The sequence below is a fragment of the Centroberyx affinis genome, unplaced genomic scaffold (genome assembly GCF_046629955.1).
Source record: "Centroberyx affinis isolate AG114_WGS23_722 - 3 ecotype Tasmania unplaced genomic scaffold, CSIRO-AGI_Caff_v1 ptg002443l_1, whole genome shotgun sequence".
NCBI lineage: Eukaryota > Metazoa > Chordata > Actinopteri > Beryciformes > Berycidae > Centroberyx > Centroberyx affinis.
In genome coordinates, this window is record NW_027280685.1 from 21,366 (window position 1) to 37,300 (window position 15,935).

Here is a 15,935-nt window from a genome sequence, read left to right on the forward strand (position 1 = left end):
CTTCACATTTCCCAATGTTTTCTCTAGCAGTGGGGACAATAGTGTCTGTCTATGGCGGCACATCACTGGAGACGTGGAAGAGATTATCTATTTTGCGGTCTTGAAATGAGACACTTTGCAGGTTTAGGAGAGACAGGAGCACCCGGCCCGCTCAGTCTGCAGGAAGGCTTATCCGAATGCAGCGTGCAACCTCTTCATCAGCCCCCCCACCGCGCGGTATTTTGTCATATTGGTTCCTAGCTGAGCCACTGTGGGTTTTAACAGCAGGAGGAGATCACTGACAGAGACCCAGCTGGTTAAGAGGCATTCCCCCTTCACCACCAAACACACAAACTGTCATACACACACACACACACACACACACACACTCTCACACACACACACACACACACACACGCCGCTGGTGCCCTCTACTTAACACAGTCCTTACACTGTACAGAGGTAAACACAATGTAGTATTACTGTACAACAGGGAGGCTCTCATCCCTCGCTCCACCCGTATCTCTCTCTCATCCTATCTTCTTTCTTTCTTTTCTTTCTCTTTTTTCTCTCTCTTCTTCTGTGGTTATCAGCAGTGTCTGCAGCTGCCAGAGATTGTTTTCTCTCCGGGACCCAGAGGCAATCGGCCAGATAAATGGAGCAGTGTGGGGAAAAGGTGTTGTGTCACGGTCGCACATATGCGTGCAGTCATATACACAGATACACATACACACACACACACACACACACACACACACACACACACACACACACACACACACTGTACATACATCACTGAGAGAGAAACAGCAGAAAACAGATTATGTGTATCTGGATAGGGAAAGTGCACACACCACCTTGTGCCCTTAAGCAAGGCATTTAACCGTCCATTACTTCAGTGGAGCTGCTCAGTAGAAGCCTGTGCTTGGTGTGAATGTGTGTTTCTGTATGAATGTGAAGCAGAGTGGTGCTGGAAAACTGTGCATGCTCAGCAAAACCCCTTCCTGTCTAGATAAAGGTTGAAAAAAAACAAAAAACAGATGAAATGCCAGGTAAAAGGCGATAATTGATTGTGCTAGGGTTGCATCCCTGCGCCATGCTGGAATTTTAGTTTCAGCTAATTAGGAGTTAAGTGAAAAACATGGCACATTTTAGTCTGACTGACACCTCGCCTTTTCTACATTTTCAAAGTACCGTTTGATTTTCTCTGTTATTTTTCAATCAAGAAGTAAGGGAAAAAATACCTGCAATGCTTTTGTAGCTACTAACTAATACTTTGGATTTATTTAATCAACTTGTTCATCAAAGTGTCTTAGTTTATTGCAAACTGACAAAGAAAGCATGCTTATTTATTAAACATTTTCAAAAGCAAGGTGTCCTAAAACATTTGATGGGCAGTGTGTGTATATGAAGCTAACCTTTAACAGACCATGTTTTTTTGGAAAATAGTTTTCCTCACAGCATCATGTTTGTCTGTCTCCAGTCTCCTTACATTAAAACATAACTCAGACAGATGAAAATAGATTCTGTGTGTGTGTGTGTGTGTGTGTGTGTGTGTGTGTGTGTGTAGGAGGTAACAAACATTTCGATTAAAAAATTCCTGCCAAAGCGCAAGGTGGAGCTTCAGTTGCCAGGGGTGGATGGCAGCCATTGAAGATTGGCAAAAAAAAAAAAAATAACACGATAAAACTGGTATAACTGCCCTTAAAAGTTTACTTAAAGAAGGGTTGTAGAAGCTTCCCCCCCATACCTTCAGGACACTTAAAGATAAGGCTTGGTTTTCAAGGCAGGCTAAGCTGTGAAGCCAGTTGCGTCAGCTGTCATATCTCTCCTCCCTCTGCTGAGCCCAGACATGATGTTGTTTCGGTTAAGACCCCTGCCTCTGGAAATCCCTTATCATACCTGCCAGAACATTTTGCTGTCATTCCTGTTTTATGCCGTTCTGCTGCGCTGCCTTGCTGCGATATCCCATGTTGCTCTTTAGATAATTTTGTGTGTGTGTGTGGAACAGGGACATACCTATACCTAGCAAAATTTAAAGGACAATACCTGTGTTTTGTTTTTTTTTAGATTTGTGCTAGTGGTCTAGGTTGCCCCCGTTTGTCTGCACACAGTCAGCATAGTTGGAGATATCAGCGCTCATTTTCCTCCATTCAGAAGAAGAAGCCATTTGCTGCCATTCAGTTTTGTCCAGTATGGAAAACAACTTCCACAGAGCGAGATAATCCATCACAGTAAACATGAAGCCCTAATTTGGTTTTTGTTTTGTTTCTCCGCTTTATTGTTATTTCATTGTGTCTGTTACATTACGCTCTGCTTGCTGTCAATCACCTGACACCCACAGGGGAGAACTGGAAGTCTCCGCCAGGGAATACTCCCTCAGAAACATGTCGCCTTTCAAACTTTATTGTCACATCCATGTCTTCTTATTTAGGGCGTCTTTGTTAGCCGGGACAGCCGTTCATTTCAAGCTAGGTTTGACACGTGAAGTTTGTATTTTTAAAACAATGGAAAACAAGTAAATGTTAAAATATCTAATTATACACACTATGTATTGCAAAATAATTGGGGCAATGTAAACTAGACATAGACAGTAGAAAATGGGCTATAATCCTAAATGACAGCAGTATTCTCTCTTGTCAGGCTCTCTCAGTATTTTCCTGTCTGTAGAAGGTAACTCAGACTGAAGAGAGACCTTGAAAAGAAAAAATAGATACGATATTCTTTCTTCAAAGGAGGCCAGTAGGCTTGGGCTCAGTGTGGCTGATATCCAGCAGCACACATCACCATGCAGAGGAAACCCCCGAGAGCCAATAACCTGATGCCTCACTCTAACCTCACACAGCAAACTCCTCTCTGATTAATGCAGAGGTGATAGTTGACCTTTTGGAAGAGGGTCTCTGTTCTGGTCTGGATACTGATATGCTCTTCCTCTCTCCTCCTCCCAGAAACGGGTATATTTAGAGTCAAAACGATGATGTCAAATGTGAGGGATGATATTAACTTTTGGAAGCAAGAAACTGGACTCTGAATTTGAGACCAGTTGCTTTCTACAGTATATAATGTAGTGCCATGTAGCCTTCTGTTAAAGGTGCATTCAGTATGATTTAGCTCAGTAATGGAGCTGCAATCAAGCGACCAGCGGCACAACGCATTTCATTCTCAAGCCAAAAAAGCAAATGACAAAGCAGTACTGTTTTGCATTGTGATATACAGTATATTACCTCTTCAGTAGAAGTTTCTTGGATCTCTACTCTAATTCAGTGATGCTCAACCTTTTTCATATCAAGAACCTAGAAATTTAGTACACATTTGGGCCATGGACCCCCGTTTGATAAGATTTTGTCTCTCGGACCCAAATCTGAGAATAGTTTTATTGTCAAATATGATCTGTATTTTAGTTAGAGAGATACCTATGAGAAACTATGATCAAAATAGTAATTCTTCTGCATTCTCTAATTGTGTTAACTTCTTTTTAATGTTTAATAATTCATCAATTTGCTGGGAACCCCCTGGAACTCACTAAAGGACCCTCGTGGTCCCCGGACCCCACGTTGAGAACCACTGCTCTTATTAACTAGCTTACTACTGAAAATGTGACTTTTACATTTCTGTCAATTAAAGACTGAGACCTGTCGATGTTGCAATTCCTTGGGCACCGATAAAGGCCAATAAAAGTCAGGAATTAATTAAATTCCCCATTAAATAATATGATATCACTGTGATTAGTGTCACTAGTGTGATTTTGTTGTTTTGATGTTCTCACCCATCTATTCTCTGTCCGTCTTTTGTCATATTTGTAATTTGCCCCCCAATTCACCTTTTTTCTGGCTGCCCCCTCACACTCAGGGAGTTGGAATAATCTCTATCCCAAACTTTCTCTGTGTGTGTGTGTGTGTGTGTGTGTGTGTGTGTGTGTGTGTGTAACAGAGAGAGAGAGAGAGAGTGGGAGAGAAAGAGGGCATGCATAATTTAGGCTGCTAGGCTGAAGCTTGTCTGTGCCAGCATGGGGAACTGGACCAGAATTTGCTCAGATGATCTCCTCTGCTCTGCTCTTGTCCTTGCCATTGTCCCCTAGCAAATCCCCGTTACTGGAATTTTCTTTCTGTATTTGTTTTGTTGGGGAATTTAGAGCATTGAATCCTCCTATTATACACCATGTAATTCAGTTTTTGTAGCGGCTGGTGCTGCACTGTTCAAAACATTACGGGATTCAAGCCTCAAGGTGAAAAATCTGGAAAAATAACCAGCACTCTCGAACAAATTAACTGTCTTTTGTTATTAGTTTCCATCGTTTTCAACTTTTCAACCAGTCTCTCATTATTAGTTTCCATGAACATCTTCTGGCCTTTACTGCCTTGATTTGATTTCTGTGAAAATACAGGTGTTTTTTTACTAGTATTTCTTTGCATATATATCTCAGACACACACAGAGTTCAGATACATGCATGTCACCACAGAGTGCAAGGAGGGGCTCACTGTAATCTCACAGGATCAGACCTGTAACCTTCTGGTCACGGGACGGTCTCTCTAACCGCTCTGCAACAGAAGACAGTAATGAATTACTTCTCTCCGCTGACTTCTCTCTTTCCAAGTGTTCTGAAATGTTGAATTGGCATCGCTCTATTAATTATAGAGGCAGAAAGCTTGAGGAGATTCAGTGCATCTCCCACTCAGTTCAGTTCAGTTCAGTTCAGTTCAGTTCAGTTCAGTTCTCTTCTCTTCTCTCCCCTTCTCTCCTCTCCTCTCCCCTCTTATCTCCCCTTCTCTTCTCTTCTCTTCTCTTCTCTTCTCTTCTCTTCGCTAGTAATGCCACCCAAATAGCATCACTCCCTTTACCTCTCCACTCTTCTCGTCACTCCTGTTACGCCCCTGGTCTAAGGGAAACCAGGACACAACACGTTCAGAGCCCCTGCTCTTCCCACTCCCAAGAATGGTCAGCCGCACCACAATCAAAGTTCACAATGTAGCAGTTTTTATTATTTTTTTAGGCTTCAGAGCTGAGCAATGCCCAAAATAACAAACAAAATACTTCTAATTACAAAACCCTAAACTTCTCTAACAAAAGAAATAAAGTTTAAACAAAAGACAAGGCTTTAACCTAACTCCTAACCAAAAACAAATACAGATTTACAAATTATCTAAGTCCATCTGAACCCAGTAAGTATTACACAATACTACCAGCTACAGAAACACACAGCTTCAAGGTTCAGCAGGGTGGCCTCCATTGTTGGAAATGGGAGCGAGCAAAGGGGGGAAGGTTGGGTTGGCCTCAGCTGGTTTATATCATCCACGTTATCCAATCAGCCAGCAGCAATCCCGTCCCCTAAGCCAATCCAGGAGAACACCAACACCTGCATCTCATCACACACACACTGAATGCACACACTGAGGAGGAGAGAAGAGAGCTGTTAACCCACAAACAACACAAATGACCAGAGTCATAACACTCCTCTGTTCTTTCCTTCTGCCATTCTCATCAACTTCCTTCTTTCTTTCCCTCCACTCCTCACTCCTCATCTCGTCGTTCATTGCCCAAATGATTGCTTGTACCTTAATTTCTTCTCCCTTTAACATCCCCCTCATCTTCCATCTTCTTCTGTCTGTTCCTTCTCTTCTCTTGTCTTGTCTTCTCTTCTCTTCTCCTCTTCTCTCCTCCTCTCTCCTTCCCTGTCCTCTCCTCTCCTCTTTCCAGCTGTGACCCCGCTAATGTCTGTATCCCAACATGAGAAGGCAGCTCCACACCGCTGGCAGCTGGTTTGCCTCTTTTCTGAAAACCCACGCTCTGTGTCTGCGTGCAGAAAGGACACTAAATGTCTCTTACGCTGTTTCCTCCCTCCATCCCTCCCTCTCTCCCTCTCTCTCCGTCCTCTTTTGGCATCTCGGGCTGGATGGGGGCCGCACAGTGTCCGGGCGGAGTGCCTGGTATCTGGGTAGAGCCTGCACTTCACATGGCCTGGCAAGGTGACAGAGCCAGTGAGATGCCAGCTGCTTTAACAGCATCTGAACAAGTGGAACATGTGTGGGGTGGACAGGGAGGTTATGTGTGTGTGTGTGTGTGTGTGTGTGTGTGCGTGTGTGCATGTGTGTGTGTGTGTGGTGGGGATCGGTGTGAAAAAGCTGCGACAGGCCGACAGCGCGCTTAACCACATCCTGTTCCTCCAGGTTTAACAAGTTAGGAAATACTTTGATGGGGAGAGACATGCCGCTGTCCCGTGTCCCGTGTTCGTCTCGTTTCATCTCTCTCTCTCTCTCTCTCCCTCTCTCTCACGCTTAATCTTGTCTTTCTCGATTTCTCACTCTTTTGTCTCTGTTTCTTGTGTGTCTCTCCTCATTTCTCTCAGAGCTAATGGGCAAGAGGAAGTCTGTTTGATCACCTAATCTTGATCATGTCTGCAGTTAATTTCTGCTGATTGGTTTTTATTAGATTAGTGTGTGTGTGTGCATGTGCGTGTGTGTGTGTGTGTGTGTTCGAGGGCATATGCTTGTTGATTGATGAATCAATTCTTTTCTTTTGTCTTCTAGGACCCAGATTAACTTCACAGTGGCCATTGATTTCACAGCTTCAAATGGTGAGCCTCCTTACACACACACACACACACACACACATTGGGTATTTGAATGTGCACACACACTTAAAGACCCACATACAGACCTGCAAAGAGCACCGAATGCTCAGCGAGTGTTTATTCAAATATATGCAGATGGAGAATCAAGTGTTTCCTAATAGCCCTCTCCATCACACCTGGCAGCTGAAGCGTAATGCAGTAACATGCCATGATGGCAGTGATTAAGGACTGTGTTATCCAGCTACCGTTGCCCTTGGTCCTGGCGGGACAGGCTGCAGCTACAGAGCCGAAGCCAAATCCATTAAACCAAATGAGAGCTTTCAGACCATGGGCATGAAAATGTGTTTGAGGTTGAGGAGCGCTTGATCTTGTCTGGCAGATGGAAAGGTGGTCTAGTAGTTAAAGAGACTTTCTCCCAGCTGGTGATCCTGAGGTCAAACCACAATGCTGGTAAGCATACGTCCCGTTGAAGTTTCCTTCAGCAACACACTGTGGTCCAGATTCACCAACATTGTGTTGCGAGGCCATTCTGTGGCTCAAACAAGCCCTGGAAAAGAGCACTGCAGGCAAACAGCCCCCTTCATCACCAGTTCCAAGCACAAACTGCATGCTTCAGCGGCTAATCCACCAAGGCTGGCACCCTTGCACCCTAGAGTGCCCTTTAAAATTGGAGCGCTCCCTGATCTGATTTCAGATTCTAGGATGGAAAACTGTCTCCTTTGCTTCCTGACTTGATGTATCTTGCATGATAACAGCCATTCTGAGTGGCCAAATTTATTCTTCATGCCTCCTTTCAAAGGACATATGTGCTAAAATAATTTGGGGGAGTTGGTGTTGAGAAGTGTTAGAGAATTGGGTGCAATCTCGATTCGCATGGCTTTGCCTACAAATAACTATTCTGGATGCAAAATTATTACATTTACATATAATTTACATATGCATGAGTATGACAGGCACAAAGAGGTTTTATTGCTTGACCAGCACTGTTAGGCACGCTTTCCACTCGTTGCACATGGTTAGTGAATAGCACGGCATTCTGATTTGGTTATTTTGGTAGCATAGCACACACTCCTCTCTGCACAAACCTGGTCCTGAAACCCTTCCAGCTCCAGGTGTGCCGTCCTGTAGCTAACCCCCCCTCTGACCTCCCTGTGGAGTGGGGAAGGCAAAACAGTTTTTTTTCAGTCAGTAAAGTTTCACATGACATTAATTGAGGTCACGAGTGGCAGATTTGATGCTTCAGCCACTTCACCGTGCTGAAGAGCGGCTCAGTCTAGCTTGTGGTCTGTTAACAATCATGAAAGGAATCCTGAGGAACCAAATATAAAACATGACGCTTCCTTTTGTGGTTTTATACACAATCATTTGTGGTGAACCAGTGAAGAGCCACTTACTTGTTTATTGAACCACTAGATGCTACACTTAACCACTGAATAACAAATACTGCATTAGCAAAGAACCATTTAAAGGTTCAAGTGGCCCTTCAAATAGTGATAGTTCTGTAAAGCTAATTGGCCCACACAAATCCTCTGGCAGACCATCTTTTTTTACAATGTAGGTGGGTAAATAATACATTTGTTTATGACAGCGGATGTTAAAACATCCAAAGTTCATATTTCATCCTCCTCCTGGTAACCATGGCACCCCAAGATTAGACACATCATATTAATCTGTAGCGCAGCCATAAAATCCCTTTTACTGACGGCAGATAAATCAGTTTTGTTCCTCTGCTATTGGCTAAGGGACACAGTGCGTCTGTCACACTGCACCTCCACTTTCATGTAGGAAGAGGCAATGGCAAATACTTTTCAATAAATCAGAGTGAAGTTAAAAGAATAAATATTGGGGCAGTGAGATAATTTTATGCTTTTATGCTGCTGTCAATAATGGATGCCAATAAACCAAAAGCACACAGTCTGTTCTTTTCCAGTGTTAGCTCACTGTATTTTGTTTGCTGCTCGGAATATCCTCTGACTGTGTGTGTGTGTGTGTGTGTGTGTGTGTGTGTGTTTTTCCTCTGCCTCCACCAGGTAACCCGGCCCAGCCCACCTCGCTCCACTACATGAGCCCCTACCAGCTGAATGCCTACGCCATGGCCCTGAAGGCAGTGGGGGAGATCATCCAGGACTACGACAGCGACAAGATGTTCCCCGCTCTCGGCTTCGGAGCCAAGCTGCCGCCCGACGGACGGGTCTCCCACGAGTTCGCCTTGGTGAGAGCGAGGGAGCGTGGGACGAAGGGCGAGGGAGGGAGGGAGGGAGGGAGGAAAGGGGTTGATTGGAGACAGGATCGGAGAGATGTTCCTCACCTTAGGCTTTAGAATCACCCAGCTGCACCCTTCAATTCGCCCTCAGTGGGAGAGAGAGGGAGGGAGAAAAGGGAAAGGAGGGAGAGGTAAATGATAGACAGGTCACACATGAATTTACCTTCAGTCAACCAATCAATAAATCAGTCAAACTGTATTTATATAGCACATTTCGTACATTAAAAGACAATGCAATATGTTTTTTTTTTTTTTATCAGAGCAAGTTATAAAGTCAGAAAAATAGCAGCAGGAGAAAAGATCACAGGTTACAGTGAAATAAATTAAAGAAATAAAATAGATTAAAATCAATAAAAAAGATGGATAAAAAAGATAAAAGAAAAGAGTTTAAAAATAATAATAAAAATGAAAAGCGCTAATACAGTAAGAAACAGAAACAGTAAAAGCGAGGCAGAAAAGGTACGTTTTTAGTAAATGGTTAAAAATTTCAACCAAATTAGCTACCATCAAATAGAAGGCTGTTCTAAAGCCTTGATGAAAGAGAGAGAGGGGAGAGAATAAGTGAGAAAAGAGGAGAGAAGAAGTGAAAGAGAAAAGAGAATGAGAAAAGAGAGTAAAAGTGAGGGAGAAGAGAATGAGGAAAGAGGAGAGTAAAAGTGAGAGAGAAGGGAATGAGGAAAGAGAGAAGTGAAAGAGAGAGAGTGAAGAGAATGAGGAAAGAGAGAAGTGAGAGAGAGAAGAGAATGAGGAAAGAGAGAAGTGAGAGAGAGAGAGAGAAGAGAATGAGGAAAGAGAAGTGAGAGAGAGTGAAGAGAATGAGGAAAGAGAGAAGTGAGAGAGAGAGAGAAGAGAATGAGGAAAGAGGAGAGAAGAGAAGAAGTGAGAGAGAAAGACAAAGGGAGAGAGGGAAAGACAAAGCCTATTTTGATAATATCCTGCATACTGCAGCGTCAGCATCACCATCTTCATTAAACTGATCCCTTCCTAATGTCAAAAACATTTCAATCCCCAGTCCAATCATCAGCTTTGGGTAAAAATAAACACTATTTCATTCAAACACCAACAATACCACCATGCACTTTGGCTGAAAAACAACATTTTTAACTCAATTCATATTCATATTATTCATTAAAACCCAGAGTCTCCACTGTGGATTGCTCTTCCACATGCTCTGCTCAGCTGTGATGGTAGTTTGTTGGCATGGCAGAGTCGCTCCTTTTAGCGCCCAATCTGTGGTCGTCTTTAAAGGAAAAATCCACCCCTAAAACACTTCAACACTGTTAAGAAACTGCTACTGGTGATCTGGTGGTCCATTTAACAGTTTAGTGGTGTATTTGTTGTTATTTGTAGACAACATGACATCATCTTGAGATATTTCCAGCAGCTACAAAGGAGTTTAATAGCGGAAATGTTTCAGCTGTCCAAAACATCAACTGTAAACATCAGGTTTTGGTGTCAGGCCCTCAGAATCAAAGAGTAAGGTTCTTCTTTCTAGACTCACACAATCATACAGGGAGAAATCCATTATAGAAGAGGAGAAGATACAAATTTCTCCATCAGTAGCCTCAATAGACTGCAATGCAATTCACCCACAAGACTGCATTTTGTGTGGGCTTGCTTTTTCTCGACTGCAAAACTCTCACTCTGTTGCTCTTAGTGTCCTATTGCTATCGCTCTCTCCACCTAAATGCATAAGCCACAGCTGAATGGAACAAGTTGGCATGTTCTCTGCTTTTCATGTTGTTGAAAAGCATGCTGGGAAATGTAGGAAATCACTAACTGAAGTAGAAGTACACAAGGCAGGTTGAGGAAAACTGTAAACACTTCATCACAAAATAGTGTAGTAAAATTTTTCTTCCCCTTCTACTCTTCATATATATAAAAAAAAAAAGAAAAAAGGTAAAAAGAAAAAGCTCTCTGATTCTGCAAATGCTACTTATTGCTATTAAAGGCTTAGCTGATGAAGACTGTGATACACTTATTGCACTTATTGTAAGTCTCTTTGGACAAAATCATCTGCTAAATGACGTAAAGTAATGTAATGTAAATGTAAATAACTCCTGGAATGCATTGAACATCACAGACTGATGATATATAACAGAGTAAAAATATCCAAGGGTGTTTTCCTTTAAAACTGCGTATACTTGATGCTCCTTGCATGTGAAGCTTGACTCTGACACTTTGACACTTGATGTATCAGTTAAGGTTTATTCTACTTGGACAACCCCAGCTGGGTCGTCAGAGCTTGAGGGTCTAATTTTGAAAGACCCAAAACACCCAGTGACCTAGAACACATCCGTGACATGTCCAAGTGCAGCAAAAGTATGTATTTCATATTTGCATATATGTATATATCAAGTGCTTTTAGGATAAGCATCAGTTTGATTTAGTGCTAAATCCCTTGGAGAACCCTGGAGATTGTATAGATGGTAGGGATGGGGCAATATATTGAAATTCAATATATCGCAATGTAAAAATGTAAAGTAATTTGTATTGTGGGGCAGAAAAATGAATCGCGATATTAGCTGCATTTTATTCTGCTGTAGTAATCACAAATGAAATGGACTGACCAGCACAATTTCACAACCCCCCCTCCAGATTATATCATATGAACTTTGTAATAACACTTTTAAATTATTCTTTACATTCCAGCAAGCCAATGCCATCGCTAGAAATATTTGTGGCTCAGAAATAAACATAAATCTGTCTGACTTTTATTTATTACATCGTATCACGGTTGGATCGAATCGTATCGTGACTAGGGTTGCAAAGGGGTGGAAAATTTCCGGTAAATTTCCGGAAAGTTTCCGGTAAATTTCCATGGGAAGTTAAGCTGGGGAATTTTGGAAATATTCCAAATTGGAAACTTTCCATGGGAATTATGGGAATTTATGGGAATTTATGGGAATTTATGGGAATTAATGGGAATTTATGGGAATTAACTGGGAATTGGGGGTAATTTAATGGAAAGGTATCATATCCGAGCATAAATATTTGTTTTGTTATAAGCAGACATCCATCCAAAATAATACAATTAAAACAGATTTATTTGTAAGTAGAACTTTATCAAGTGTTAAATATTTTATTGAACAATCAATTCTTTCATTGAAGAACAAAAACATGAATGTTGAGTTAAATATTACTCATCCCCCCGACCCAACCCATTCAAAAATTAACAAAAATGCACAGGATTGCACAGTGCATGTAGGGGGCGTGGTCTCAATAGCCCTGCAGTAAGCAGTGTGCTATGTGTGCATGTGATTGAGGAATAGCATAGATATTCAACTGTACTTGCATGATATCTGGTTGTTTTAGTCAGGATTATGCTAAAATATATTTTCCCCAACTATATTTAAGTTCCCTATTAAGAGCATACCTTCAATTTCGTAAATTCCTGGTTTATTCCCGTTTATTCCCATAAATTCCCGTTAATTCCCATAAATTCCCGTTAATTCCCATGGAAAGTTTCCAACTTTGAAAATTCCCGGAATTTTGCAACCCTAATCGTGACATAAGCATATCGTCCCATCCCTAATAAATCACCCTTCAGTCTGTTTATTTGTGAGATGATGCCACACTAGTGTTTGTAAAAAGGAGCTTTAAGGAGAGTGCTTCAGCAGCCTCGCAGTTGATTTGGAGCCATAGCAATGCTGGGTAGACACACAGCTCGTATCTTTCACACACACACACACACACACACACACACACACACACACACAAAATCCACAGTAGGCAGAGGGAAGCCACGCTCCAGACATGACAGCAGGCCTGTGGCAAGTCTACGCTGACATCTCTCTCTTCTTCTATCTCTCTCTTTCTCGCTCTCTCACACTTTTCCTGATCAGATTGATTGCTCCATCTGTTTCTCTCCTGCCTCTGGACCTGTTGAATGCAACTGAAATTGATCATGGAGGTTAATCATTTTCCTCTTCTTTTTTTTATCCTCTCCTCTCCTCTCCTCTGTTCTCTCCTCGATTCATGTAGAATGGGAATCCACAGAATCCGTACTGTGCAGGGATCGACGGTGTGATGGAAGCCTACTACCAGAGTCTGAAGTCAGTTCATCTTTATGGACCCACCAACTTCTCCCCTGTCATCAACCATGTGGCCAGGTAACATACACACACACACACACACACACACACACACGCACACACACACACACACACACACACACAAGTGACAAAGTAAATATCTTAAAGGAAAAATCCACCCTCAGATACTATTTATATATCATCAATCTGCAGAGGTGTGACCAAGTCAACTTTGCTCCAATCCCAAGTCAGTCTCAAGTCTTAAGGCACAAGACTCAAGTATAAATATAGAACAGCAAGTCAAGTCAGAACAAATCAAGAGTCCAGTATCAATTTAATATCTTAAAGAAGACAAAATATCTAGGATAAAAACTTGGTAAGAACATCATGAATTTGATTTCTATAATCAGTTTCAACTTTTTCATATTCAATCAATCCATACATCTGGTGGAACAAATCTCATCAATTAATTTACACAAACACAAGATCTCTTGTCAAGACTCTAGAAACCTTTTCAAGTCATCATGTCAAAATCAAGTCCCAAGTCACCAGAACACAAGTCAAGTCAAATCTCAAGTATTCTCTTCATACATCAAGTTAAGTCTCAAGCGATTAATATTGTGACTCGCGTCCGAAGTTATGTGTCTCAAGTTCCCACCTCTGTAACTACAGTCCAGAACAGTTACTTATGTGGAAGAGAGAGGAGTTATTTTGTGTTGAAGTGTTGTAGTTTACTTTTCTGTTGTTCCCACTTTCCCTCAACTTGCCTCATCTACTTCTAAGTTCGTGATTTCCTACATTTATTTTGTCACCTTAGGTATCACGTTCGTCTTCATTTTAGCACAATGTTTTACACTTATCTCCTATCATCGTCTCTCTTTTATGTAATGAAGCTTGGTGAGAGAACACTCGGTACATTTCACGCTTAGGTACAGAGGTTAACACTCCACACGTGTTCTCAGGTTTTCTGTAATGAATTATGTGTGGTTAGTGTTGCCAGGTAGCTAGCGGGAGATGAGATGAAGAGAGAAAAAGTGAGGACTCAAACAGAGAAACACAGTTTTTGACAGTTGATTGCGTGTTTGTTTGTGTCTGTGCTTAGATGAGAACATCAGCATCAGACAAACACGTGATATGGAACAAGTTCTCAAATCAAGAAGGCATTAAGAAACTATTCATGCAAGCATGTAATTAAAGAGATGTACTCAAGTGAAGTCTCTCATCAGGCTATTTCGCACATTTCAGAGGAGAATTTACCGAAACCTTAATTGCGTAGTTACACATGAAGAGGCAAAGGCGTTCTCAAGGGAAACGAAGAGGTGTGGGGTGACACAAGCACGAACGCAGGGGCAGCGTTATGCTTTGATTTAGTTAGTAATGCCTTCACTCCCTTTACCTCACTACACTCCTCCTCTTGAGCTTCCTTCTTTCTTTCCCTCCACTCCTTACTCCTCATCTCGACCTTCATTGCCCAGACTCCTTTCTTGTACCTTCATTTCTTCCCTCCCATCCCAGCTTTAACATCACCCTTCTCTTCTCTTCTCTTCTCTTCTCTTCTCTTCTCTTCTCTTCTCTTCTCTTCTCTTCTCTTCTCTTCTCTTCTCTTCTCTTATCTTCTCTCCTGCTCTCTTCTTTTTTGTTACCTCCTCTTTTTCTTTTCCTCTCCCTTTCCCTCATTAACTCTTCTCCTCAGTTTTTGTTTATTTGGATCCTCATTAGCTGTTGCTGAAGCAGCAGTGACTCATGCAAAAATCAAACGGCACAGAAATCAAAAAGCAGCAAAAAAACAAACAAACCTTCATACATACAGCACATACACACAGGTCTGCATAACAGACAAGATTATGTTTAAAAGTCCTATATGTAGGATTTTTTTAAATCAATGCGGTAATTGTGCTTGTGTTTCTTTAAATTAATACCACATTTCCCATAAACCCCATTGCTTCCTGTCACAAAGAGGATGTTGATTCTTGCCAGTATTGTCTGCGATTGTCTCATTAGTTTATGGTAAGTATACTAATATTTGTGGTATATATGTGGTAATGATTTATTGACACTTTCACTTAAAATACACACATACAGAAACAAGTAATACCTCAAAACAAGGGAAACTGTTACATAACTCCACAAAATAGGCTTTTTCTCATTTGTGTAGTCTGGCTGCACAGAATGAGGCTAATGAGCTCCAAGATGGCCCTTAAGGTGTTTTTTAAAGCATTTTCTGTTGGTTTGTTTGTTTTTGCTGTGGTGAAATGTGATAGGAGGCAGCTCCATTCAATATCAAAATCAACATAACTGTTTGTTTCATATTGTTGGATTTAGCTCTGGGTATCATAAAAAGTGTATTTGTCGTATGTCTGGTTTAGTAAGTATGACTGCTATTGATTATTATTGAGGTAAGGGAAAGCGTTACTCATCACCTCCTTCACCCCTCCATGTGTCACACCAGCCTCCTCTCCCTCCTCCCCTCTCCTCCACTCCACATCTCACCTCCATCTCTCCTCCTCTGTGCGCCGACCGCCTCCACGTCTCAATAATCACCCCTCTCCTCCGCTGCACCTTGCTTCTCTCCCACACCGCAGCTTAATAACTGCTCCCTTCACTTCTCCTCCCCTGCTCTCCGTCCTTCTACCGCTCATCTTCTCCATCATTCTCTATCTGTGGTGTTGTGATCATCTCAAGTGAGAGACGCTCACGTACCAGAGTCATTCTCAGAGGGAGGAGACAGACAAGCACATACATCAAACCTCCCGGCTCCGGAAGGTGAAGCGTAGCAGAGACCGAGGTGGCTGAAATATCTCCCTCTGTAAATATCAGTAACAGTCGGTTCGCGACTCCTTCTTATGGAATTGAAAGGTTACACTCAATAACACAGGAGGAATTTAAGGCCATATTGAACTGAGGATCTGTAGGATAGAGATAAAGATAGATAGAGAAAGAGAGAGAAGCACTTGATAGATGAAGATAAGGATAAACAGAGAGGCACTCCAAAGGTCGGCGTTGTTAGACACGTTTGTGAGATAAACCAAAGCCATGGTGGCATTTATTCAGTGGAGTGTAATAAGACTTCATATTTATCTCCTATTTTTA

At 41.9% G+C, this 15,935-nt stretch overlaps 1 protein-coding gene across 2 annotated transcripts in view; it reads left to right on the top strand.

Moving 5' to 3' along the window:
• LOC139656316 (copine-8) overlaps positions 1 to 15,935 on the top strand; it is a 170,819-nt gene that overhangs the window by 16,931 nt on the left and 137,953 nt on the right. For both annotated transcript variants that reach the window (XR_011696092.1, XM_071533854.1), the window contains exons 8-10: positions 6,505 to 6,551; positions 8,579 to 8,760; positions 12,796 to 12,923. Coding sequence is in view for 1 of the 2 variants with exons in the window: in XM_071533854.1 (XP_071389955.1) it covers positions 6,505 to 6,551; positions 8,579 to 8,760; positions 12,796 to 12,923 (357 nt within the window). In the remaining variant the exon portion in view is untranslated. The remainder of the gene's footprint in view (positions 1 to 6,504; positions 6,552 to 8,578; positions 8,761 to 12,795; positions 12,924 to 15,935) is intronic.